Below are 27,004 nucleotides of genomic sequence, written 5' to 3'. Positions count from 1 at the left end.
GGTAGACCTTACAGTGAAATGCTTACTTACAAGCCCTTAACCAACAATGCAGTTTTAAGAAAAATAAGTGTTAAGTAAATATAGTTAAATAAAATACAAATAACAAATAACAAATCATTAAAGAGCAGCAGTAAAATAACACTAGTGAGGCTATATACAGGGGGTACCGGTACAGAGTCAATGTGCGGGGGCACAGGTGCAGCAATCATGTTGTAGCAGCGGCGTCTCCAATCCACTCTGAACATGGGCCTGTATTGTCTAGCTGGCTGCCAGTACAGGGGGTTCACTGTCTGTACCCAGGGATAACTAATGACTGGCGCAATGGGCCACCATGGTAATATGCACACTCTCTCTCTCTATCCTTGATTTCATTGGGATACGATCACATATGCCACTGTATTTATGCGTGGAAATACTTGGGAACAGATTTTCTCAATTACAATCACTTTGAGCTGATTTCCTGGTGATTTTTATGTCTCTCGCTCTCGCTCTCGCTCTCTCTCTCTCTACTCACTCTCTCACGCTCTCACTCTCTCTCTCTTTCTACTCACTCTCTCACGCTCTCACTCTAACTCTGTCGAGGGCCAGCAGGCGTCCTGAAGCCACCCAGTGTCCCTTGCGCACACACACATACACACACATACACGGCTCACACAATTATCCCTTTCTCTCAAGCCTAGTCATATGCTCCTGTATCATTTTCCCTCTATAGTTGACACTCCCCAGACCTGAAAAGCTCTCCTGGCCAGCAGCAAAATGGCTGATAGTACTCTGTGTGTCGAGGAATGTCAGTAACCTAGCAACGGGTCTGAAGTGACAGATCACTCTGTTGGTCTGTGATGGGCGGCTGTGCATCAGGGATAGCTGGCTATTACAGTGCTCTGCTGCTGCTGGGTTGGAGCTGGTGGTGGTGTTGGAGCTGGTGATGGTGATGGTAAGACTTAATGCTGCTATAGCCAGGCTATATCTGGGCCATTCATTCATCCTGATATGAAGTATGCATGTGATGTAGCAGGTCATAGACCATGGCTCACCAATAGCTGGCCCGTGGGTGATTTTACCCCCCTCTGGTTGTTGGACATAAAAATCACCAGGAAATCAGCTCAAAGTGATTGTAATTGAGAAAATCTGTTCCCAAGTATTCCCACGCATAAATACAGTGGAATATGTGATCGTATCCCAATGAAATCAAGGTTTAAAATTATTCTGTTTTTGTTAAATATTATATCTGTTTGGGCTTCTTGCAGTCAATTTGCAATGTACAAATTATTTATAACTATGTTCCGGCCCCCTGAACATCCCCTCAGGAAAATAATCTGTCCTCCTACATATGGAAGCAGTGAATAGAAGTAGTTAGTGCCTGTTTTCACTTTCTGACTGTGGGGTCTCTATTCTCTAACCATAGCGTTAAGCTAAAACTCTGCACTCTCGCCTATAGTTAAAACGTTATTCTCGGCAGCAGAGTAATTGGAAACTTTACACTTGGAAGCCCACATGATGGTTAACCGCATCCTGCTCAAGCAAACGTGTAAAGTTGTGATGCTCCTGTGAGATAGCCTTCACGCAGTTTGTGTTTCTGTGTTAACCACCAAGGTAGCTTGCTAGCTTATGGGAGGCAGAGTGTTGCACTTACCTTCAACAACATGTGCAGTAGTGATGGAAAGTTCAGCTCTTTTTTTACTGACTCAGATCTTTTCGACTTGTTCAGTCAAAATAACAATACTTTCGACTCATTTCGTTCATTTGAGTCAGTAATGCCCAGAGCACGCAGGACCCGATACCAGCAAACGATAAACTGAAAGGTTTTTAGCTAGAATGGATACAGCTTTTGTCAGAATTTACTTTTCGTAGCAGGTTAGGAGAACTTATGCAGCAGGTTAGGATACATATGTTAAGGTTAGGAAAAGGGTTAAGGTTAGGGTAAGGTTTAGCTAAAATACAAATCAAGGGGCCTCTAGAGCTGGGCATAATAAAAGTAAATAAAACGAATAATCTTTTTCTTATATATACACTGAACAAAAATATAAATGCAACATGTAAAGAGTTGGTCCAATGTTTTAGGTGCTGAAATAACAGAACCCAGAAATGTTCCATACGCACAAAAAGCTTCTTTCTCTCAAATGTTGTGCACACATTTGTTTACATCCCTGTTAGTGAGCAGTTCTCCTTTGCCAAGATAATCCATCCACCTGACAGGTGTGGCATATCAAGAACCTGATTAAACAGCATGATCATTACACAAGTGCTCCTTGTGCTGGGGATAATAAAGGGCCACTCTAAAATGTGCAATTTTGTCACACAACAATCAATCAATCAAGTTTATTTTATATAGCCCTTCGTACATCAGCTAATATCTCGAAGTGCTGTACAGAAACCCAGCCTAAAACCCCAAACAGCAAGCAATGCAGGTGTAGAAGCATGGTGGCTAGGAAAAACTCCCTAGAAAGGCCAAAACCTAGGAAGAAACCTAGAGAGGAACCAGGCTATGAGGGGTGGCCAGTCCTCTTCTGGCTGTGCCGGGTGGAGATTATAACAGAACATGTTCAAAATGTTCATAAATGACAAGCATGGTCAAATAATAATCAGGAATAAATGTCAGTTGGCTTTTCATAGCCGATAATTAAGAGTTGAAAACAGCAGGTCTGGGACAGGTAGGGGTTCCATAACCGCAGGCAGAACAGTTGAAACTGGGACAGCAGCAAGGCCAGGTGGACTGGGGACAGCAAGGAGTCATCATGCCCGGTAGTCCTGACGTATGGTCCTAGGGCTCAGTTCCTCCGAGAGAGAGAAAGAAAGAGAGAAGGAGAGAATTAGAGAGAGCCAAGATGTTCAAAATGTTCATAAATGACAAGCATGGTCAAATAATAATCAGGAATAAATGTCAGTTGGCTTTTCATAGCCGATCATTAAGAGTTGAAAACAGCAGGTCTGGGACAGGTAGGGGTTCCATAACTGCAGGCAGAACAGTTGAAACTGGAACAGCAGCAAGGCCAGGTGGACTGGGGACAGCAAGGAGTCATCATGCCCAGTAGTCCTGACGTATGGTCCTAGGGCTCAGGTCCCCCGAGAGAGAGAAAGAAAGAGAGAAGGAGAGAATTAGAGAGAGCATACTTAAATTCACACAGGACACTGGATAAGACAGGAGAAGTACTCCAGATATAACCAACTGGCCCTAGCCCCCCGACACAAACTACTGCAGCATAAATACTGGAGGCTGAGACAGGAGGGGTCAGGAGACACTGTGGCCCCATCCGATGATACACCCGGACAGGGCCAAACAGGAAGGATATAACCCCACCCACTTTGCCAAAGCACAGCCCCCGCACCACTAGAGGGATATCTTCAACCACCAACTTACAATCCTGAGACAAGGCCGAGTATAGCCCACAAAGATCTCCACCACAGCACAAACCAAGGGGGGGCGCCAACCCAACAACACAATGCCACAGATGTGTCAAGTTTTGTGGGAGTGTGCAATTGGAATGCTGACTGCAGGAATTTCCACCAGAACTTTTGCCAGATAATTTAATGTTAATTTCTCTACCATAAGCCACCTCCAACATCGTTTCAAAAAATGTTGCAGTACATTCCACCTGCCTCACAACCGCAGACCACGTGTAACCACGCCAGTCCAGGACCTCCACATCCAGCTTCTTCACCTGTGGGATCGTCTGAGACCAGCCACCCGGACAGCTGATGAAACTGTGGGTTTGCACAAGCGAAGAATTTCTGCACAAACTGTTAGAAACCGTCTCAGAAAAGTTCATCTGCGTGCTCATTGTCATCACCAGGGTCTTGACCTGACTGCAGTTTGGCGTCGTAACCGACTTCATTGGGCAAATGCTCACCTTCGATGACCACTGGCAGGCTGGAGAAGTGTGCGCTTCACGGATTAATCCCAGTTTCATCTGTCCGAGTCAGCATGTATGGCGTCATGTGGGTGCGCGGTTTGCTGATGTCAACGTTGTGAACAGAGTGGCCCATGGTGGCGGAGGGGTTATGGTATGGGCAGAAATAAGCTACGGACAACAAACACAATTGCATTTTATCGATGGCAATTTGAATGCACAGAGATACCGTGACGAGATCCTGAGGCCCATTGTTGTGCCATTCATACGCCTCCATCACCTCATGTTTCAGCTTCCTGGAAGCTGAAAATGTCCCAGTTCTTCCATGGCCTGCATACTGTACACACCAGACATGTCACCCATTGAGCATGTTTGGGATGCTCTGGATTGACGTGTACGACAGTGTGTTCCAGTTCCTGCCAATGTCCAGCAACTTCACACAGCCATTGAAGAGGAGTGGGACAACACTCTACAGGCCACAATCAACAGCCTGATCAACTCTATGCGAAGGAGATGTGTCGCACTGCATGAGGCAAATGGTGGTCACACCAGATCATGACTGGTTTCCTGATCCACACCCCTATGTTTTTTTAAGGTATCTGTGACCAACAGATGTATATCTGTATTTCCAGTCATGTGAAATCCATAGATTAGGGAATTTATTTCAATTGACTGATTTCCTCATATGAACTGTACCTCAATAAAATCTTTGAAATTGTTGCGTGTTGCGTTTATATTTTTGTTCCGTATACATCATTTCTCTGCTTGAGGCAACCCCATGCTCTGCTAGAGGCCACTGACTGGGAGGGATCTTAGATGGGACGGCAGTGGATAACAGCCGTTTTACAGGCTCCTGACCAATTTTGTTTTTTTTACACTGATCTTAACTTTTTTGTACATAATGTCTCCGCTAAAATTTCCTATGACTGAAAACAGCTTCTGGACATCAGAACAGTGATCACTAACCTCGATTTGGATGACAGTTTCTACTTCAATGAATCGGCAGCTCTGGATGTTCTGCTTAGTCCGGACCAGGCGCTAATTCTCCGGGACTCGATTCGAGGAAGCGACAGCACAAGAGAGGCAGACAAGCCGGCATCCTGACGAGACTACGTTGGCAAGCAAATAAACCGCCTCTACCCTCTGTTCTATTGGCGAACATACAGTCACTAGAAAACAAACTGGACGAGCTCCGTTCGAGACTATCTTATCAACGGGACCTGAAAAACTGCAATATTCTATGTTTCTCGTAGTTGTGGCTGTACAAGGACATGGATAATATACATCTTGCTGGGTTTTCCATGCATCGAAGGGGGTAGGAGTGTGTCTGTTTATGAACAAAAGCTGGTGCGCGATCTCTACTGTAAAGGTAGTCTTTAGTTTTTGAATACCTCATGATGAGCTGCAGACCATACTATTTACCAAGTTTTCAACAATGTTTTTCGTAGCTGTCTATTTATCACCACAAATCAATGCTCTATACTCCGCACACAGAAACGCATACAACGCTCTCCCTCACCCTCCCTTTGGCAAATCTGACCATAACACTATCTTCCTTGATTCCTGCTTACAAGCAAAAACTCAAACTAGAAGTACCAGTGATGCGCTCAAGTGGTCCAATGAAGCGGATTCTAAGATACAGGACTGTTTCACTAGCACAGACTGGAATATGTTCCTGGTTAACATTTAGGAGTTTACCACATCAGTCACCGGCTTAATAAGTGCATTGACGACGTCATCCCCACACTGTACGTACATATCCCAACCAAAAGCCATGGATTACAGGCAATATCCGGCTCTGGCGCTCGTCGGTTGTGGCAGGGCTTGCAAACTATCATAGATTACAAAGGGAAAGACAGCCACGAGCTGCCCGGTGACGCAAGCCTACCAAATGAGCTAAATGCCCTCTATGCCCGCTTCGAGTCAAGCAACACTGAACCATACATGAGAGCACCAGCTGTTCCAGAGACTGTGTAATTTCGCTCTGCGTAGCCAATGTGAGTACGACCATTAAACAGGTTAACATTCACAAGGACACAGGACCAGATGGATTACCAGGACATGTACTCAGAGCATTCGCTGACCAGCTGGCAAGTGTCTTCACTGACATTTTCAACCTCTCCCTGACCCAGTCTGTAATACCTACATTTCTCAAGCAGACCACCATAATCCCTGTGCCCAATATAGCCAAGATAACCTGTCTAAATGACTATCGCCCCATAGCATCGCCATGAAATGCTATGAAAGGCTGGTCAGTGCTCACATCAACACCATCATCCGAGACATAGTGAACCCCTACAATTCGCATACCGCCCCAACAGATCCACAGAGGACTCAATCTCTATTGCACTACACACTGCCCTCTCCCACCTGAACAAGAAGACCACCTTCGTGAGAATGCTGTTCATTGACAACAGCTCAACATTCAACACCATAGTGCCCTCCAAGCTCATCACTAAGCTCAGGACCCTTGGACTGAACAACTCCCTTGACAACTGGATCCTGGACTCCCTGACGGGCCGTCCCCAGGTGGTGAGGGTAGGCAACAACACATCCGCCATGCTGACCCTCAACACGGGGGCCCCTCAGGGGTGTGTGCTTAGTCCCGTCCTGTACTCCCTATTCACCCACGACTTCATGGCCGCACATGACTCCAACACCATCAAGGTTGTCGACGACATAACGGTGGTAGGCCTGATCACCGACGACGATGATGCAGCCTATAGGGAGGAGATCAGTGACCTGGCATTGTGATGCCAGGCCAACAACTCTCTCTCAACATCAGCAAGATGAAGGATCTGATCATGGATCACAGGAAACAGAGGGCCAAGCATGCCCCGATCCACATCGACGGGGCTGTAATGGAGTGGGTCGAGAGCTTCAAATTCCTTGGTGTCCACATCACTAAGGAATTAACATGGTCCACACACACCAACTTTGTCGTGAAGAAGACACGACAACACCTCTTCCCTCTCAGGAGGCTGAAAAGATTTGGTATGGGCCCTCAGATCCTCAAAAATTTCTAAAGCTGCACCATTGAGAGTCTCTTGACTGACTACATCACCTCTTGGTATGGCAACTGCCTGGCATCTGACTGCAAGACACTACAGAGCGTAGTTCGTACGGCCCAGTACATGGGGCTGAGCTCCCTGCCATCCAGGACTTCTATACCAGGCGGTGTCAGATGAAGGCCCCAAAAATGACTCCAGCCACCCAAGTCATAGACTGTTCTCTCTGCTACCGCACGGCAAATGGTACCAATGCACCAAGTTTGGAACCAACAGGACCCTGAACCCCCAAGCCATAAGACCAAATAACCAAATAGCTACCCGGACTATCTGTATTGACCATTTTTGCTCTAACTCTTATGACTCATCACATATGCTGCACATATGCTGCTGCTACTTATTATTATTATTATCTATGCTGTTGCCTACTCACTTTACACCAACATATACAGTGTGTACATATCTACCTCCATTACCTCGTACCCCTGCACATCGACTCGGTACTGGTACCCCGTATATACAGTTGAAGTCGGAAGTTTACATGCACCTTAGCCAAATACATTTAAACTCAGTTTTCACAATTCCTGACATTTAATCCTAGGAAAAATTCCCTGTCTTAGGTCAGTTAGGATCACCACTTTATTTTAAGAATGTGAAATGTCAGAATAATAGTAGAGAATTATTTCTTTCAGATTTTATTTCTTTCATCACATTCTCACTGGGTCAGAAGTTTACATACACTCAATTTGTATTTGGTAGCATTGCCTTTAAATTGTTTAACTTGAGTCAAACGTTTCAGGTAGCCTTCCACAAGCTTCCCACAATAAGTTGGGTGAATTTTGGCCCATTCGTCCTGACAGAGCTGGTGTAACTGAGTCAGGTTTGTAGGCCTCCTTGCTCGCACACGCTTTTTCAGTTCTGACCACAAATTTTCTATAGGATTGAGGTCAGGGCTTTGTGATGGCCACTCCAATATCTTGACTTTGTTGTCCTTAAGCCATTTTGCCACAACTTTTGAAGTATGCTTGGGGTCAGTGTCCATTTGGAAGACCCATTTGCGACCAACCTTTAACTTCCTGACTGATGTCTCTAGATGCAGCTTCAATATATCCACATAATTTTCCTGTCTCATGATGCCATCTATTTTGAGAAGTACACCAGTCCGTCCTGCAGCAAAGCACTCCCGCAACATGATGCTGCCACCCCTGTGCTTCATGGTTGGGATGGTGTTCTTCGGCTTGCAAGCCTCCCCCTTTTTCCTCCGAACATAACGATGGTCGTTATGGCCAAACAGTTCTATTTTTGTTCCATCAGACCAGAGGACATTTCTCCAAAAAGTACAATCTTTGTCCCCATGTGCAGTTGCAAACCATAGTCTGGCCTTTTTATGGCGGTTTTGGAGCAGTGGCTTCTTCCTTGCTGAGCTGCCTTTCAGGTTATGTCGATATAGGACTCGTTTTACTGTGGATATAGATACTTTTGTACCTGTTTCCTCCAGCATCTTCACAAGGTCCTTTGCTGTTGTTCTGGGATTGATTTGCACTTTTTGCACCAAAGTACGTTCATCTCTAGGAGACAGAACGCGTCTCCTTCCTGAGCGGTATGACGCCTGCGTGGTCCCATGGTGTTTATACTTGCATACTATTGTTTGTATAGATGAACATGGTACCTTCAGGCGTTTGGAAATTGCTCCCAAGGATGAACCAGACTTGTGGAGGTCTACAATTTGGCTGATTTATTTTGATTTTCCCATGATGTCAAGCAAAGAGGCACTGAGTTTGAAGGTAGGCCTTGAAATACATCCACATTGGAGGTACACCTCCAAAAGACTGAAATTATTTAAATTACCCTATCAGAAGCTTCTAAAGTCATGATGTCATTTTCTCTAATTTTCTAAGCTGTTTCAAGGCACAGTCAACTTAGTGTATATAAACTTCTGACCCACTGGAATTGTGATGCAGTGAAGTATAAGTGAAATAATCTGCCTGTAGACAATTTTTGGAAAAATGACTTGTGTCATGCACAAAGTAACCAACTTGTCCTAACCAACTTGCCAAAACTATAGTTTGTTAACAAGAAATGTGTGGAGTGGTTGAAAAACAAGTTTTAATGACTCCAACCTAAGTATATGTAAACTTCTGACTTCAACTGTATTTATACTCATTGTGTATTTATTCCTTCTGTTATTATTATTATTATTTTTCTGCATTGGTGGGAAGGGCCTGTAAGCATTTCACTGTTAGTCTACATCTGTTGTTTACGAAGCATGTCACAAATAAATTGTGATTTGATTTTAATTAAGCTGCAGCAATGCGATGCTTTCAGAGCGGGGCAGAGAAAAGAAAAAGAAAGAATGAAACAAACATTTTTTTACCTAAGTTAACGCATTTCTTTGCTAAAATGACACAGATACTGCTGATAATAGTGCCATCGTTGTTGAGGCAGAGAACATGTATGTGTAGCCCATGGGCTACATATAGTAAGACAGAGGGGGCGCTGTTTCACTCACTCCAGTGAGATAGTTTCAGCCACTTGCAAATTGAAGGAAAGTTGACGGGTGCATAGTGCACTGTTCGGATGCTGGAATTATTTGGGATGAGCGTGCAAAGGTAACCTAGTTTTTTTGTTGATTTGTTTGACAATCTGATGAAAACATCATGACATCAGACTGGCTCCTGCCTGGGGCCTCCGAATCAATAAGTCCGACCCTGCTTATTGGAGCTGTCATTTGTGACTGAGACTTGTAAAAGCGTGCTCCAAACAATGTACATTTGTTGTTTGCTTGGCATACAAATACGATTATTTCTTGGTACATTTGAAACTAGGTCTAGTTGTGGCTGCAACCGGACTAGATTGTGAACGACTCTTGATGGAATGCCTTTCTTGACTGCCGTCAGGGTGATAAGTACAATATCGTTCCCGTACTGCAGAAACGATTCGTTTTCAAGTTCGAGTTTGTTGAGCAGAGGCTGTGTATGTTTTGGTTCTACAAAGCTGTGTCCATCATAACGTTCAATAATTAATTCATTGCATTCATTCTTGCACCATGCGATCAATTATCAGTTCTGAACATGTATTTTTATTCTTTATGCTTCTTGCAGCATGATCTATTTTGCCTGAAAATATGACAGACAGTTTTTGGTTGGAGCACGTTTCCGGAGTCACCGGTGGAGCGCGTATTAATCCTGCGGAAGAATTCATTGCGGACAGCTGGTAAAACAAACAACTAAAATGAATGATTCACTCAGAAAAATGAATCATGACTCCCGAGTCAGTAAAAAGAGTCATTCAAAAAGAACGAGTCGCTTCCTTCTGCCTGACACACAAAAGCACAAGATCTTTACTTCCTTATTCCTAAAATCAGTTGAAGCTGGAGGATTTTCCCTTTCTTAATGCCATGCCCAATGCTAAATTCCTTTTCATTTCAGACCCATACACCCATACATTAAATGTATGCACACATGACTGTAAGTTGCTTTGGATAAAAGCATCTGCTAAATGGCATTTATTATTATATATTATATTATTTTAGTTCAGACTTAAGTTTAGACATAGTTTAGGTTTCTGCTACTGTGAGAAAAGAAAGGAAATCACATCTGTGCAGTATACTAAAATAACAGGAGCAGTAGATATGCATAAGCTGTCTCCGTCCAGTAACCTCACTGTCTTTGTGTGTTGTTCAGCCCACCATGCAGTCAAATAAGATGTATCAACAATGTGCCTGCTTGACCTTGAGTCCCCAGCCTTTTGTCTGATTGTGCTGAAAACAGAGGAACTGGGCAAATTGCAACAATGTTTCTTAACGATGCTTTACTTCCTTGAGTGTACTAACCAGAGGTGGGACCAAGTCATTGTTTTACAAGTCACAGGTCTCAAGTCTTAGCACTCAAGTCTCAAGTCAAGACCGTCAAGTATCAAGTCAAGTCTCAAGTCTTTAACTTTGAGTTTCGAGTCCTAAACAAGTCATAATGTGCTCATCACCAAATGTAATACCATTTCATATTTTTAACAAGAGTAATAGTTAGTAAATTTCATTTACGCAAATCATGAATGCTTTTAAAAATATCTATATATTTATTACTTTCCAAATAAATGTTATATTTCCATGGAAATACATGGGTAGCCATGAGAAAGACCACCCCCCACCCAATAGTGATCGACTATCGAGGATCGCTATGGGGCGCAATCGGGCAATGTAGGCTTGTACACAATCGCCCAACCACAATCGCCCAACCTTGTTTTAGGAACATCAGGCAGGATTTAGGCTACCAACTGCCTAGCCAGTTGTAGCTCAATCTTGGGTGCAATGACCACGTTCCCGCACTGACTGACTGTGTGGAGGCTCATTGATTTAATGTTAGGCTAGCCTACATGATACACTAGTAAAGTAATAAAAATATATAGCTGTCGGCTATATTAGCCACAACTTACCGTTCTTTGTGCAGCTTCAAATGTCGAACAAAGTTGGAAATTGTTGCGCCTCCGTCTGTAATTTCCTTCCCGCATGTTTTGCAAGTTGCAATCCGTTTTTGTTGATACAGCGTCGTCTTTATATCCGAAAATAATAATTTTGGCTATCATCTTTTCAAGGGCTCCATCTGAATTCACCCACCAACGTTCCTCTGCACTGCCACGCACAACTTTTTCTCAGCTGGCACAATTTGATTGGCTGCTGTCCGATTCAATCCGTTAAATGAAGAGTTGATGCGCTGCACACTTTTTTTAATAGCATCATTTTTAATATTTGGGCTTGGGGAGGGTATCAAGTCAGGTCGAGTCATAAGGCTCAAGTCCAAGTCAAGTCACGAGTCATTGGTGTTAAAGTCAAAGTCGAGTTGCAAGTCATCATATTTGTGACTCGACCTGACTCGAGTCCAAGTTATGTGACTCGAGTCCACACCTCTGGTACTAACTGTGCTGCACGCAATTAGTCTTTCAACCCTTGCAGGAGATGCTTGGAAGCCCCATAGTGTCATGAAACGTGCCTGCACGCACATTTCACTCGCACATATGCTAGTGTCATCATCATTTTTTATATTTATATTACTAGGGCCTTGGCAACAGCTTGGATAGGTGGTATAATGCTGTTGATTTATAACGGGCCCTCCCCGGGGGAGCTAGAGGGTGGAGGTCAGAGGTCAGGGGTCATGTCACGGACACAGCTGCATTGTTAACACAAGTTCAGCTGGCAGCATACTTCTGGAGGGCTCCATGACATGGTTTCAAAATTACATGTTCCATTTAGGGGAAGATTGTATTTATGTCACTGTTTATTTTTTTTTATTCATCCTCTGCTTTTATGCTTGTCACTCGGCCAATCATTTACTCAGCCCTATGTTTTGAAACATCTCTTTGAAATGTAACACATGATAATTATCATGCAATGAGAAAATAGCAGTGGAATAACTACAGTAATAGTGGATTGTGTTGTAAATTCATAATAACACAATGCTGGTACTTGATTCTTAGCCTGATTAAACACCAAGTAACGGTTTCCACTGACTGCAGTCCCAGGGAGAGAAAGCAGGGAAGCCACATTGCTAATCCCTAACCAGAGCGTATTTGGCTGAGCTCATGCAGGCTAACAGCTAAGGGCTCAGGACGGCTGAAGCCTGAGGCTCAGTGGTTAGAGCAGCAGCTCTCCCAGCCTGGCAGGCAGCTCCTCTCCTTTCCCTCTCTGCTCGTTGGGATAGTGCTAGTCAGGTCCCCTCAGTCCCTCCTCCAGCAGCACTCTGAATGTCACAACTGACACTGAATAACCCTGACACAATGGTGCCAGCCCAGGCCCCTCCCATTCACCGAGCACAGCGCAGCCTTACCCGGGCTGCCCTGGCCTTTGACTGACAGGAGCAGGCAGGGCAGAGGACAGTGGCCTTCCTTGGGAGTTGGAGGAGGGAGGGGGGGGCTGGCTCAGTGTTTTGATCCTGGCTCAACCAGTGGAAAGAGACTAAGGAAGGAACGGGCGAGAGGGGAGAAGGGTTATCCCCAGTTTTGACAGCTCACAGTTTCATAATACCACCCAGAGAGGCAGCCTCCAATGCCCTAAAGCAGCTTGTTGAAATGAACTATAAACGGTGGGGGAAAAACACGCTCTATTCCGGGAGGGAACACATTAACGTCACACAACTTGACTGTCTCACTTATCCTCTGTAATTTATGGCTGTGGCAGAGAGAGGCAAGGCTACATAGTGTAACGTCCTGACCAGAGTTATTATGTGTTTTGCTTGTTTAGTGTTGGTCAGGACGTGAGCTGGGTGGGAATTCTATGTTGTGTGTCTAGTTTGTCTGTTTCTATGTCCAGCCTAATATGGTTCTCAATCAGAGGCAGATGGTAATCGTTGTCCCTGATTGAGAATCATATATAGGAGGCTTGTTTTGTGTTGGGATTTTGTGGGTGTTTGTTTCCTGTCTCTGTGGTTGTCTGCACCAGATAGGTCTGTCTCGGTTTTTGCACATTTTGTTATTTTGTATGTTGTTTGTAGTGTTTCACTTGTTCTTTTATTAAACATGTTGAACACTAGCCGCGCTGCACTTTGGTCCTCTCCTTCACCTATGGAAGAAAGCCGTTACACATAGGCTTATCTGCTCTTCTTATCTTCACCCCAGGAAGCAGAGTTAGACACTGAGGAGCTTATTGTGGGGGGGATAGAATGGCCCCTGATTGTTTTTTCATTACGGAGCTTGGCGCATCCTCCAGCAGACCTGGTGGGCACGAGTTGGGAAAAAGTCATGGAACAAGATAATCCAGCCCAGATACACACACCGACTCCCATTCCCTTTGAAAGACCTGATATGTGTGCTCAAGGCTGCTAAATGCTTGTTTGGATTTAAAGGAGAAATATGTTTTGTATTGAGTATTGGCCTTAAAGAGACTCTGAACAGTGGATTGGTTAGTCTGTGTGTTGCTGATCAAGGTAACAGCAGGATAAGCCTTCTTATTAGGCCTAATCAGTTTCATATCTCACAAGATTCCTGATGGAAATGGGAGCTTCCATGCTGTTTTCCTTTCATTCTGAGTAAGCCATGGAGTGGGCGGGAGGGGAGATGAGGGGTCAGATAGGGATGTAGGGGGCAAGATGGTGGGGGGTGGGTTGAGGGGACTGTAGTGCTGAGTGATTAGTGGAGTTGGTTCGGTTTTTGAAGTTGGTTCGGTTTTGGTTCGATTATTAAAAAATAATCACAGTTTTTGATTTCAGTTTAGATGATTTAGGTTGAATGCTGTAAGAACACAGAATAAAACAATTGATAAAAATCCAATGATGGTAGTGAGTACCCATTACATCACTTACAGTATTAACCATAATTTATTCACATGACTTTACTGTTGTGTATATTACATTACATGTTTTAGTTGATGACTTTATTATTTCATTCCAAGTCACCATCTCTATAGAGCTGCTGCCTATGCTGTCTGACAAAATCACTATTTTAGTAGTTCTTCAAAGTAAATAAGGCATACTTTTATGACTCCTGAATACCAACCATCAATCACTTAGATCATGTATTTTCAGGTAGAGATACCTCATGAAGCGACAGCTGCTCTCTATACCAAATCAAATGTATTTATAAAGCCCGTCTTACATCAGCTGATATCTCAAAGTGCTGTACAGAAACCCAGCCTAAAACCCCAAACAGCAAGCAATGCAGGTGTAGAAGCACGGTGGCTAGGAAAAACTCCCTAGAAAAGCTAGAACCTAGGAAGATACCTAGAGAGGAACCAGGCTCTGAGGGGTGGCCAGTCCTCTTCTGGCTGTGCCGGGTGGAGATTATAACAGAATCAAGATGACCAAGATGTTCAAATGTTCATAGATGACCAGCAGTGTCAAATAATAACAATCACAGTAGTTGTAGAGGGTGCAACAGGTCAGCACCTCAGGAGTAAATGTCAGTTGGCTTTTCATAGCCGATCATTCAGAGTATCTCTACCGCTCCTGCTGTCTCTATAGAGAGTTGAAAACAGCAGGTCTGGGACAGGTAGCACGTCTGGTGAACAGGTCAGGGTTCCATAACCGCAGGCAGAACAGTTGAAACTGCAGCAGCAGCACGGCCAGGTAGTCCTGAGGCATGGTCCTAGGGCTCAGGTCCTCCGAGAGAAAGAAAGAAAGAAAGAGAGAGAGAATTAGAGAGAGCATACTTAAATTCACACAGGACACCGGATAAGACAGGAGAAATACTCCAGATATAACAGACTGACCCTAGCCCCCCGACACATAAACTACTGCAGCATAAATATTGGAGGCTGAGACAGGAGGGGTCGGGAGACACTGTGGCCCCATCCGACGATACCCCCGGACAGGGCCAAACAGGCAGGATATAACCCCACCCACTTTGCCAAAGCACAGCCCCCACTCCACTAGAGGGATATCTTCAACCACCAACTTACCATCCTGAGACAAGGCTGAGTATAGCCCACAAAGATCTCCGCCACGGCACAACCCAAGGGGGGGCGCCAACCCAGACAGGAAGATCACGTCAGTGACTCAACCCACTCAAGTGACGCACCCCTCCTAGGGACGGCATGGAAGAGCACCAGTAAGCCAGTGACTCAGCCCCTGTAATAGGGTTAGAGGCAGAGAATCCCAGTGGAGAGTGGGGAACCGGCCAGGCAGAGACAGCAAGGGCGGTTCGTTGCTCCAGTGCCTTTCCGTTCACCTTCACACTCCTGGGCCGGAATACACTCAATCATAGGACCTACTGAAGAGATGAGTCTTCAATAAAGACTTAAAGGTTGAGACCGAGTCTGCGTCTCTCACATGGGTAGGCAGACCATTCCATAAAAATGGAGCTCTATAGGAGAAAGCCCTGCCTCCAGCTGTTTGCTTAGCTGTTTGCTTATATCCCCTCACGATCGCCTCTTGAACTGAATATATGAAAATATATTAATTTGAAGATTGTACCTGTAACATCCCCAACGAAACAATTACAAAATAAGAAAACATTTGATCACAAAAAGAAATAGTAAGCCATGGAGAGGGAGAACATAAAATGGTATTTCCCTCACTTTTTGTGAAGGCTGCTCCTTAGAAAATGGGAGGCAGATTTCTCCTTTTGTGGGCTGCAGGAGAGGAAAGGGGGCTAGTCCGGCCAGCCAACCCTCTCTTTGCGCTCTGCGACTCCTGGGAGGTTTCGGGGAGGTTTGGATCCCGCCTGCTCCTCCAGCAGTGGTATTGTGCCTGATTGTTTCCTCGGGGCCATGCCAGGTGACCCCTGTAACCCGGCGGCAGTGGGCCAGTCCGTCCTGAACAAGAGCTCTCTCTCCTCACAGAGACACAGCCAGATCAGTCAGACCCGGAAGCAGCACACCACGCACTCTCTCTCTCTGCCAGCTGATGATGAATAACATCACACCAGACCATCGCATGTGATGGAGGGAGAAGGAAAAGGAGGAGGAATCTGATGCGCCACACAGTCCGATTAGAATCCTAAATAATTACGAGGATCTCTGTCAGACTGTTAGTGCAGTGATTTGGATTCATTCCATGGCTCGCGTTGTAGCTGTTGTGATAATTGTGCTGCTAGCACTTACACATACACACACACTGCTCACACAAACACACACACACACTCAGGAGAAAAGACCCCTCCTCTGCTTCCCTTTACTCAAACACACTGCTCACCCACACACAACTCTTTTGCTTCCCATTTTTCTCTCTGTCACACATACACGCACACACACACACACACACACACACACACTGCTTTGAGGGAAATGAGCGGCCCACTGACCTTTCTCCCATCGCGTTGTTTCTTGAGATCTCGCATGTGTTCATACTAAGAAGGGTGGTTTTAGATTGCGTGTGTTGGGTGCTGTGTTTGTCTTCCTGTTCATGTTAAGTGTAGGTTGGTGATTGTGTGTGGAATGAAAGAGCCATAAGCCTCTGAGCGTTAACCTTGAATGGCGCAGACAGGCAGGCAGGCCTGCTCGTGATGCGGCTGGCTGTAAGCACACTGAGAGCACAGAGGCAAGGCCGTTCCCCGGCGGACTGAGTCTCTGCATGTGACGCCCAGCACTGATCATTATCCGGCTCCTTTTGTCAAGTGTTTGTCAAGAGCTGTGCTCCTCCTCCTCCTTCTCCTCCCTCTCTCACACTTTGTTAACCTCCCGCTCTCTTTCTCTCTCCCCTTCTCCTCCCTCTCTCACACTTTGTTAACCTCCCGCTCTCTTTCTCTCCCCCCTTCTCCTCCCTCTCTCACACTTTGTTAACCTCCCGCTCTCTTTCTCTCTCCCCTTCTCCTCCCTCTCTCACACTTTGTTAACCTCCCTCTCTCTTTCTCTCCCCCCTTCTCCTCCCTCTCTCACACTTTGTTAACCTCCCTCTCTCTTTCTCTCTCCCCTTCTCCTCCCTCTCTCACACTTTGTTAACCTCCCTCTCTCTTTCTCTCTCCCCTTCTCCTCCCTCTCACACTTTGTTAACCTCCCTCTCTTTCTCTCTCCCCTTCTCCCTCTCTCACACTTTGTTAACCTCCCTCTCTCTTTCTCTCTCCCCTTCTCCTCCCTCTCTCACACTTTGTTAACCTCCCTCTCTCTTTCTCTCTCCCCTTCTCTCTCTCAATTCAATTAAATTCAAAGGGCTTTATTGGCATGAGAAACATATGTTTACATTGCCAAAGCAAGTGAAATAGACAGGAAATTAACAAAGGAAATAAACAATAACAAATTAACAGTAAACATTACACTCACAAAAATGTTGAAAGAATATAGACATTTCAAATGTTATATTATTTGCTAAGTACAGTGTTGTAACAATGTGCAAATAATTGTATGAAAGGGATAATAAATAAACAGATAAATATAGGTTGTATTTACAATGGTGTTTGTGCTCCACTGTTTGCCCTTTTCTTGTGGAAACAGGTCACACATCTTGCTGCTGTGGGGGCACACGGTGGTATTTCACCTAATAGATGTGGGAGTTTATCAATATTTGATTTGTTTTCAAATTCTTTGTGGGTCTGTGTAATCTGAGGGAAATATGTGTCTTTGATATGATCATACAGTTGGCAGGAGGTTAGGAAGTGCAGCTCAGTTTCCACCTCATTTTGTGGGCCATGAGCACATAGCGGCCTCTCTCAATAGCTAGGCTATGCTCACTGAGTCTGTACATAGTCATGGATTTTCTTCATTTTGTTCTGCTACTGTGTACTCTCTGTATAGGGACAAATTATATTCCAGTTTGCGCCGTTTTTTTGTTGATTCTTTCCAATGTGTCAAGTACTGTAATTACCTTTTTTGTTTTGTCATGATTTGGTTGAATCTAATTGTGTTGCTGTCCTGGGGCTATTTGGGGTCTGTATTTGTGAGCAGAGTCCCCGTACCAGCTGGCCAAGGGACTCCTCTCCAGTTTCATCTCGGGACTCCTCTCCAGTTTCATCTCTCTGTATGTGAGGGCTTTGCTATGGAAGGTTTGAGAATCTCTTATTTTTAGGTGGTTGTAGAATTGAATTGCTCTTTTCTGGATTTTGATCATTAGTGGGAATTTTCCTAATTCTGCTCTGCATGCATTATTTGGGTTTTTACGTTGTACACAGAGGATGTTTTTGCAGAATTCTTCATGCAGAGTCTCAATTTGGTGTTTTTCCCATTTTGTGCATTCTTGGTTGGTGAGCGGACCCCAGACCTCACAACCATAAAGGGCAGTGGGTTCTATAACTGATTCAAGTATTTTAAGCCAGATCCTAATTGGAATGTCAAATACTGTATATATATTGAAGAGGGTGGGGCTCAAGCTGCATCCCTGTCTCACCCCCCCGGCCCTGAGGAAGAAATCGGTGTATTTTGCCACAGACTAGTACATGTTCCTGGGTCTGGAAATTATTGTTCTCCCCCTCTAGGATGGAGAAGCTGTCTTCATTAAAGTATGGGGATTCTAGTGGGGAGGATATAGGTAGCACACAGGAGGACATTTTTCTCTGTTGAGAGCATTTCCTTATTTAGGCTTGGACCATTGGGTGTGAGCAGAGCATGCTGTGCATCTGGTGCATCTGGTGCATGCTTCTTAGGTCACAGGATGGGGCTTGGGTAGGTGTATTAGTGGGCTTCTCTATTCATCTGTCCCTCTCTTAGACAGGCATTGTCCTCCTCCCCTCCGTCTCCTCTTGCCCCACTTAATCATCTTCTATCTCATTATCTCTGTAGACCTGATGCTCTCTCTCTCTCTGTCTGGAAGTTTATTTTAACATTCACTCTGATGAAGGGCATGACACAGAGGCAGAGTAATATTTTACACGCACAGAGCTGAAGTGAGAGAACAAAACCAAACGTCTTGATCCTTTGTCTGGCTCTGCAGTGGCGAGAGAGAGACATGACTGGCTGCATGGGCCACGTCATTGACCTGGCTTGACTTTGCGACACACATTAATGACTAGGTCATTGAGATGAGCTCACCCAAATATCTACAGACCCACAAATATACATAGGAGTGTACAAAACATTAAGAACACTGCTCTTTCCATGACATAGACTGACCAGGTGAATCCAGGTGAAAGCTATGATCCCTTATTGTTGTCACCTGAATCAGTGTAGATGAAGGGGGTGAGACAGGTTAATTCTTATGGCTGGGATCCCGTTAACGGGATCGATATGACAACAGCCAGTGAAAGTGCAGGGCGCCAAATTCAAACAACAGAAATCTCATAATTAAAATTCCTCAGACATACAAGTATTTTACACCATTTTAAAGATAAACTTGTTGTTAATCCCACCACAGTGTCCGATTTCAAAAAGGCTTTACGACGAAAGCACAACATATCATTACCTATTCACAGAAAAACACAGCCATTTTTCCAGACAAAGAGAGGAGTCACAAAAAGCAGAAATAGAGATAAAATTAATCACTAACCTTTGATGATCTTCATCAGATGACACTCATATGACTTCATGTTACACAATACATGTATGTTTTGTTCGATAAAGTTCACATTTATATCCAAAAATCTCAGTTTACATTGGCGCGTTATCTTCAGTAATGTTTTGCCTCCAAAACATCTGGTGATTTTGCAGAGAGCCACATCAATTTACAGAAATACTCATAATAAACATTGATAAAAGATACAAGTATTGTACATGGAACTTTAGATAAACCTCTCCTTAATGCAACCGCTGTGTCAGATTTCCAAAAAACTTTACGGAAAAAGCACACCATGCTATAATCTGAGTACAGCGCTCAGAGCCCAGAACAAGCCATGAAGATATCCGCCATGTTGTGGAGTCAACAGATGTCAGAATAGCATTATAAATATTCACTTACCTTTGATGATCTTCATCAGAATGCACTCCCAGGAATCCCAGTTCCACAATAAATGTTTGATTTGTTCCATAAAGTCCATCATTTATGTCCAAATACCTCCTTTTTGTTTGCGCGTTCAGTACACAATCCAAACTCACGACGCGCGGGCAAGTCCATGCAAAAGTTCAGACGAAAAGTCATATTACAGTTCATAAAAACATGTCAAACGAAGTATAGAATCAATCTTTAGGATGTTTTTAACATAAATCTTCAATAATGTTCCAATCTGAGAATTCCTTTGTCTTCAGAAATGCAATGGAACGCAAGCTAACTCTCTCACGTAAACGCGCCTGGTCAGCTCATGGCACTCTGCCAGACCCATGACTCAAAGAGCCCTCATTCCCCCCTCCTTCACAGTAGAAGCATCAAACAAGGTTCTAAAGACTGTTGACATCTAGTGGAAGCCTTACGAAGTGCAATATGACCAATATCCCACTGTATATTCGATAGGCGATGAGTTGAAAACCTACAAACCTCAGATTTCCCACTTCCTGGTTGGATTTTATCTCAGGTTATTGCCTGCTATATGAGTTCTGTTATACTCACAGACATCATTCAAACCATTTTCTATCTAAATCTACTAATAATATGCATATATTAGCAACTGGGCCTGAGTAGCAGGCAGTTTACTCTGGGCACCTTATTCATCCCAAGCTACTCAATACTGCCCCCAGCCATAAGAAGTTAAAGAAGGATTTTAAGCCTTAAGACAATTGAGATATGGATTGTGTATGTGTGCCATTCTGAGGGTGAATCATCAAGACAAAATATTTAAGTGCCTTTGAACAGAGTATGATAGTAGGTGCCAGGCACACCGGTTTGTGTGAAGTACTGCAACTCTGCTGGGTTTTTCATGCTCAACAGTTTCCTGTGTTTATCAAGAATGATCCACCACCCAAAGAACATCCAGCCAACTTCACACAACTGTGGGAAGCATTGGAGTCAACACAGCCCATCATCCCTGTGGAACGCTTTCGACACCTTGTAGAGTCCTTGCCCCAGCGAATTGAGGCTGTTCTGAGTGCAGAAGGGGGCTGCAACGAAATATTAGGAAGGTATTCTTAATGTTTTGTACACTCAGTGTATGTCCTGTATAAGCAGCCATTTTGTTTCCCTCTCCTCCTCCCTACTCTCTGCTCAGAGATGATGGCTTCCTGTAAAGCCTGAGGTGTTCTGTCCAGACAGAGGGTGTCCCAAAATTGTCCAGATCATCCGTGTAAAGAGTGGTGATAAAAGACTCTCCCCCCCAGGGCATATCGTGACAGTGTAGCCCCCCCCCCCCCCCCCCCCCATACTAGTGATTCACCCCTCCCCACCTCATCACCCCCTATGAAATATACATGCCTCCATCCAGGGCGTTTCGTCCCTCTGCAGCTCTCTTGCAGCTATCCCGACACCGACTCTGAGGCATGCCAACCTTGAGTTTCCACAACCGCTCCATTAATATTTGACATGGATCTGTGGATAGATCTGCTTTTATCCCCTATCTCCTCTCCTCTTTGTTGAGAGACGGATTGCAGAACATATGGTAGAAGTTGACACCTTTTTAACTTGATTTAATCAATTGTCATCCCTTCTGCTTTATATTTAATTTAAAGCAGCCTTAGATCTTTCAAAGTTTTAGATCTTTGGCTTTCAATTAAATATCTTCATGAATTTGGTCCATATAGATCCTATATGACTGGCCTTTACTTTAACTAGCTTCTGGTCATGTTCTGCTTTATAATTGTTTTTCCTTGAAGGACCATTGATCTGATTGGTTGAGCCAATCTGATGAGAAGAAGAGTGATAAGGATGTGGGGTTCTATATGAAACACTGTGCTGATGGCTATCAGTTGGTTTCTATATGAAACACTGTGCTGATGGCTATCAGTTGGTTTCTATATGAAACACTGTGCTGATGGCTATCAGTTGGTTTCTATATGACACACTGTGCTGATGGCTATCAGTTGGTTTCTATATGAAACACTGTGCTGATGGCTATCAGTTGGTTTCTATATGAAACACTGTGCTGATGGCTATCAGTTGGTTTCTATATGATACACTGTGCTGATGGCTATCAGTTGGTTTCTATATGAAACACTGTGCTGATGGCTATCAGTTGGTTTCAGGCTGTTATTCTGCAGCAGAGGAAGGGGAGGAGAGAAGGAGTAAACAGCAATACAAGCGCCTACGGCTAGCAGGTGTTTTCTGAACAGAAGGGAAGGGGGCAAAGAAAGAGATGAAAGAGGTTGGGTTCAAACTAAGGGAGCAGTGATGCTGAGCTCAGTCCCTAGCCTGTGTTGAGGGGTCCGCAGTGAGCAGGATTCGTACTGGGCTGAGGCTCTGTTGTGGCTGTATGTTTGTCTCCTGCTGTGAGGGCTGTCTCATAGCTGCCTACTGAACGGTAGAATAACAACACTGTGAGTGGTCTTGCAGTACTCTGTGATAGGGTTGTAGCTGACCACACACTGCTGTGTGTGTGTATGTATGTGTATGTGTGTGTGTGTGTGTGGCGTGCTTGCCATTCTCAACATCTCCAGTCATCTACACAGCAACAACCTGTTCCATTTGGCTCCTTTGGAATCACCTATAATACTGTGCTGTTATCAGAGGCAGCTTTGACTGTATTCAGTTAACAACATCCTGCTTCCACAGATTACTCTGACATTTACCACAACAAGCCAAGCCCTCTGACCGGATAACAGAGATCAATACAAATGTCGATGTCCAGAAGCCAATCCAATCTTTCTCTGCTGCCCAGCGGCTATGTTATGAGATAGATTATCAAGCAACTTTGAGCATTTTAAGTGATGCTACAAGTTGAAGACGATTAGAGATGCTGTGGAACCCACCACTGACCGTTGCAGTTATCTGATTCTTGGCTCTCTTCCTGTCCAGGGCTTGTTGTGGTGGATTACAGTGGTAGCCCACTGAGTCATTGTAGCATTCGCGCGTCGTTTTGCGGAGCCAGGGATTCGTTGGTTGCCAGGCCACGGTCAGAGGCCAAATACTAGCCGCTGTCTGATATGTTATTTATTATATGAGACTGGATGATGTCACAGAGATTCCTTTTTATCTGATCACTGTGACTGTGTGGATTTAGCCTTAATCTACAACTTTAAACCAATATGTGTATTGTTCAGTTGTTTAAACTTTAATGGATTGGGAATCCTGATTTTTTTTTCTCTCTCTCTCTGTCTCTCTCTCTCTCTCTCTCTCCATTTGCCAAGCGTGCGGTCGTCAGTCAGTGATGATGTGGGAAGCAGGTTCTAGACCTTGACTATGCTCAATGGGTGGCCATTGTGTGTCAGCTGTGCTGATTGATGGAAGGGAGGAAGGAGGGCTTCCTATAATCTGGGCCTTGTTTTTTTCCCTCTGGCCAAAGGGAAGCATACTGGACCACATTCTTTCTCCCATGTGTTTTAAGTGACTGCAGACTGCACTTCCTTCTTCTATCAGAAGAGATGGAATAGACACAACACACCAGCCCAGGAGGCTTGGAAAGAGGGAGAGAGAGATCAGAGAGAGGGGAGAGAGAGGAGAGAGAGAGGAGAGAAAAAGAAGGATAGAGAGAGAGAGAGAGAGAGACAGAGACCGACAGTGCAAGGGAAACAGGGCTCTTATTGAAATCCTGAATATTTTCAAATGACACGTTTGAGGGCAGTCGTGGCTGTAGCTGAGGACTAGATCAGCAGTCTGTCTCCAAGGAACACTGCAATTTACAGTATGTTTGTCTGTGCTGGTCTACACAGACAGTGTTATTTTCATGTTTATTTTGCAGGCTGGTAATGAGATCGCAATAATTGTCACAGGGTGAATAATTCTGTCCAGTGGTAATCTTCCCCAGCACCATAGTAGTAGAGCTCTACTCTAGCCAGTTGATAAACTTTATACGCTTTAATTTTGTGCCAATACCATCACAGCCAAGGCATAAACAGTCTCTACAGAAGGTATTTGAACATATTTTCTTGTCTGTAGGTGTGTTTACATACCAGTATTTGAAGACTTAGATTATACCATAAAAGGAGACTATACTTGGTTTAGTAATAGTGTCGGAAGAAACATAGAGATGTCCTACTGGAAATATGTCCTGTCTCTTTAACAGACAGAAGCAACGTCCACACTCCCCCCACCTCCCACCCATAGGACCGGCCGGTCGATGCTGGCAGTGATGTTATCATGGAATAATGGATGAGTGAATACCCCTATGACCGATCCTCCATGGGTCCCCTTCTCCCCGACTATTTCTCCTTCCCCAACGCTAGTGTATATCTGAGTGTATTTTTTCCCCTGGCCGTGAAAGAGACACAGTGTTTGTGTGAGTCATCCGGAGCTCTGCTGTGTGTACGCGTGTGTGTGCGCGTGTGTGTGCGCGCGTGTGTGTGTCAGGCTATAAACCTCCCAGTGCTCCTTGAGAGACAGCATTTCTCTAATGAGACAAGGAGATGTCATCTGAGGGGAGAGGAGAGCAAACCAAGAACAATGTTAAAGTACACCTCTATTTCATGTATTGTTGCTTGTCATCAGCCCTGTAACCTTCCTTTTCATTTTCAGACTGGATGTTCTATTGATTTACAAGCAAGTTGATAATCCCTCTTCTTCTTCTCTGTGTTTCTCTGTGTTTCTCTCTGTGTAGAATATAGATAATGGGCTGTGTACAATGCAAGGATAAAGAAGCAACGAAACTCACGGACGACCGAGACACCAGCATCTCCCAGAGTGCCCCAGGCTTCCGCTATGGCGCCGATCCCACGCCGCAGCACCAGCACTACCCCAGCTTCGGGGTCACCGCCATCCCCAACTTCAACAACTTCCAGGCGCCTGTCGGCCAGGGGATGACCGTCTTCGGAGGGGTCAACACCTCCTCCCACACCGGGACCCTACGCACCCGTGGCGGAACAGGTAGGGGTGTCCATACGTTCCCCTTTAGCCCCTCTCCTGACTTCCCCGGACCCGCTTCACCTCACGGCCCAGTCCCGGCCCCTCTCCTGATTTCCCCGGACCCGCTTCACCTCGCGGCCCAGTCCCGGCCCCTCTCCTGACTTCCCCGGACCCGCTTCACCTCGCGGCCCAGTCCCGGCCCCTCTCCTGACTTCCCCGGACCCGCTTCACCTCACGGCCCAGTCCCGGCCCCTCTCCTGACTTCCCCGGACCCGCTTCACCTCACGGCCCAGTCCCGGCCCCTCTCCTGACTTCCCCGGACCCGCTTCACCTCACGGCCCAGTCCCGGCCCCTCTCCTGACTTCCCCGGACCCGCTTCACCTCACGGCCCAGTCCCGGCCCCTCTCCTGACTTCCCCGGACCCGCTTCACCTCGCGGCCCAGTCCCGGCCCCTCTCCTGACTTCCCCGGACCCGCTTCACCTCACGGCCCAGTCCCGGCCCCTCGACCCTGTGTTGGAACGTCCGGCCGGCGCTTGCACAGCCCTTTGTGTGTGGGTTCATTGTTTCCATAGAGAATATTCCCAGTCAGGATATCCTTTATGTTTCATTGAGCCTCTGCTGCTACAAGAGGACCTACAGCGTTTCCACTTAATTAACACGGCTTCCATCAAAGTGTGGATTATTTCTGTCCCAAAATGATCCAAATCCACTGTCAGTTGCAGGGGACAAGGGGGTTTAACTTTGGTACAAACTGTCCCTCTCTTTTTCTCTCTCTCTCTCAAACCACTTTCATGACAAAAATAGTGGTACTGCCTTGTCTGTCTAACAGGCACCATTTTGCCTTTCAGGCTTATAGATGAGGTGCCGTTTGTGACATTCTATTGGGAATCATTTGATCTGTATGCACTTAGTTAACAGTCTGAACGGAAATTCACAGCTAGTACTGTATGTTCCATGACCTTAAGTTACTGAATTGAATGGGCCTCACTCACATGCCAATCCTCAGATTACTATAATAAATATATAATAAATAATAAACCATGCATAACCAAAGCCTGGTTGGTGTATTCTGGCTTGCTAGGGGTTTCTTGTAAGTGGAGGAGATGTGGAGGCATTTCTTCAGAAGTGATGCAGTCTGTTTGTATCTTGTGATGAGTGTGACAGGTAGATGCATCAGAGGTGTGGCGTGCAAAATTCCCCTGTGTGCATTCTCTCTCTCTCTCGCTCTCGCTCTCGCTCTCTCTCTGTGTGTGTGTCATGTGAAAAGCAGCAGCTTGTTCTCTTCTCACTGCTACTATCCCCAAGGGCCCTGCTCTCAAAGCACAGACTATTCATTTCCACAGTACACTCAACATTGTCCCAACACTCAAAAGACTGTGTAGGCTTCCACCACCACCATATTGCTGTGGTGCATCAAGTCCTTTCAGATCAGGGAAAGGAGATGAATAAAGAAAGCTCTTTAGACTTGTGGAGACTTATTCTGAGAGATTCAGCAGACTGCCTGGGTAGATGGAGCAGGCTCAGCCCCTCTCTCGTTGGACTCCCTCTCAGCCTGTCTCCCTGTTCTCTCTCTCAGCCTGTCTCCCTGGACTCTCTCTGTCTGTCTCCCTGGACCCTCTCTCAGCCTCTTTCCCTGGACCCTCTCTCAGCCTGTCTCCCTGTTCTCTCTCTCAGCCTGTCTCCCTGTTCTCTCTCTCAGCCTGTCTCCCTGGACTCTCTCTCAGCCTGTCTCCCTGGACTCTCTCTCAGCCTGTCTCCCTGGACTCTCTCTCAGTCTGTCTCCCTGGACTCTCTCTCAGCCTGTCTCCCTGGACTCTCTCTCAGCCTGTCTCCCTGGACTCTCTCTCAGTCTGTCTCCCTGGACCCTCTCTCAGCCTGTCTCCCTGGATCCTCTCTCAGCATGTCTCCCTGGACCCTCTCTCAGCATGTCTCCCTGGACCCTCTCTCAGCCTGTCTCCCTGGACCCTCTCTCAGCCTGTCTCCCTGGACCCTCTCTCAGCC

At 45.4% G+C, this 27,004-nt stretch overlaps 1 protein-coding gene across 1 annotated transcript in view; it reads left to right on the top strand.

The window, feature by feature from the left end:
- LOC120024183 (tyrosine-protein kinase Fyn-like) overlaps nt 1-27,004 on the top strand; it is a 73,326-nt gene that overhangs the window by 30,252 nt on the left and 16,070 nt on the right. The window contains exon 3 of the mRNA XM_038968364.1: nt 24,758-25,023. Coding sequence (XP_038824292.1) covers nt 24,768-25,023 — 256 coding nt within the window. The 5' untranslated portion in view covers nt 24,758-24,767. The remainder of the gene's footprint in view (nt 1-24,757; nt 25,024-27,004) is intronic.

This window comes from Salvelinus namaycush, chromosome 29 (genome assembly GCF_016432855.1).
Source record: "Salvelinus namaycush isolate Seneca chromosome 29, SaNama_1.0, whole genome shotgun sequence".
Taxonomy (NCBI): Eukaryota; Metazoa; Chordata; class Actinopteri; order Salmoniformes; family Salmonidae; genus Salvelinus; species Salvelinus namaycush.
This window is presented reverse-complemented; position numbering and strand designations above follow the sequence as displayed.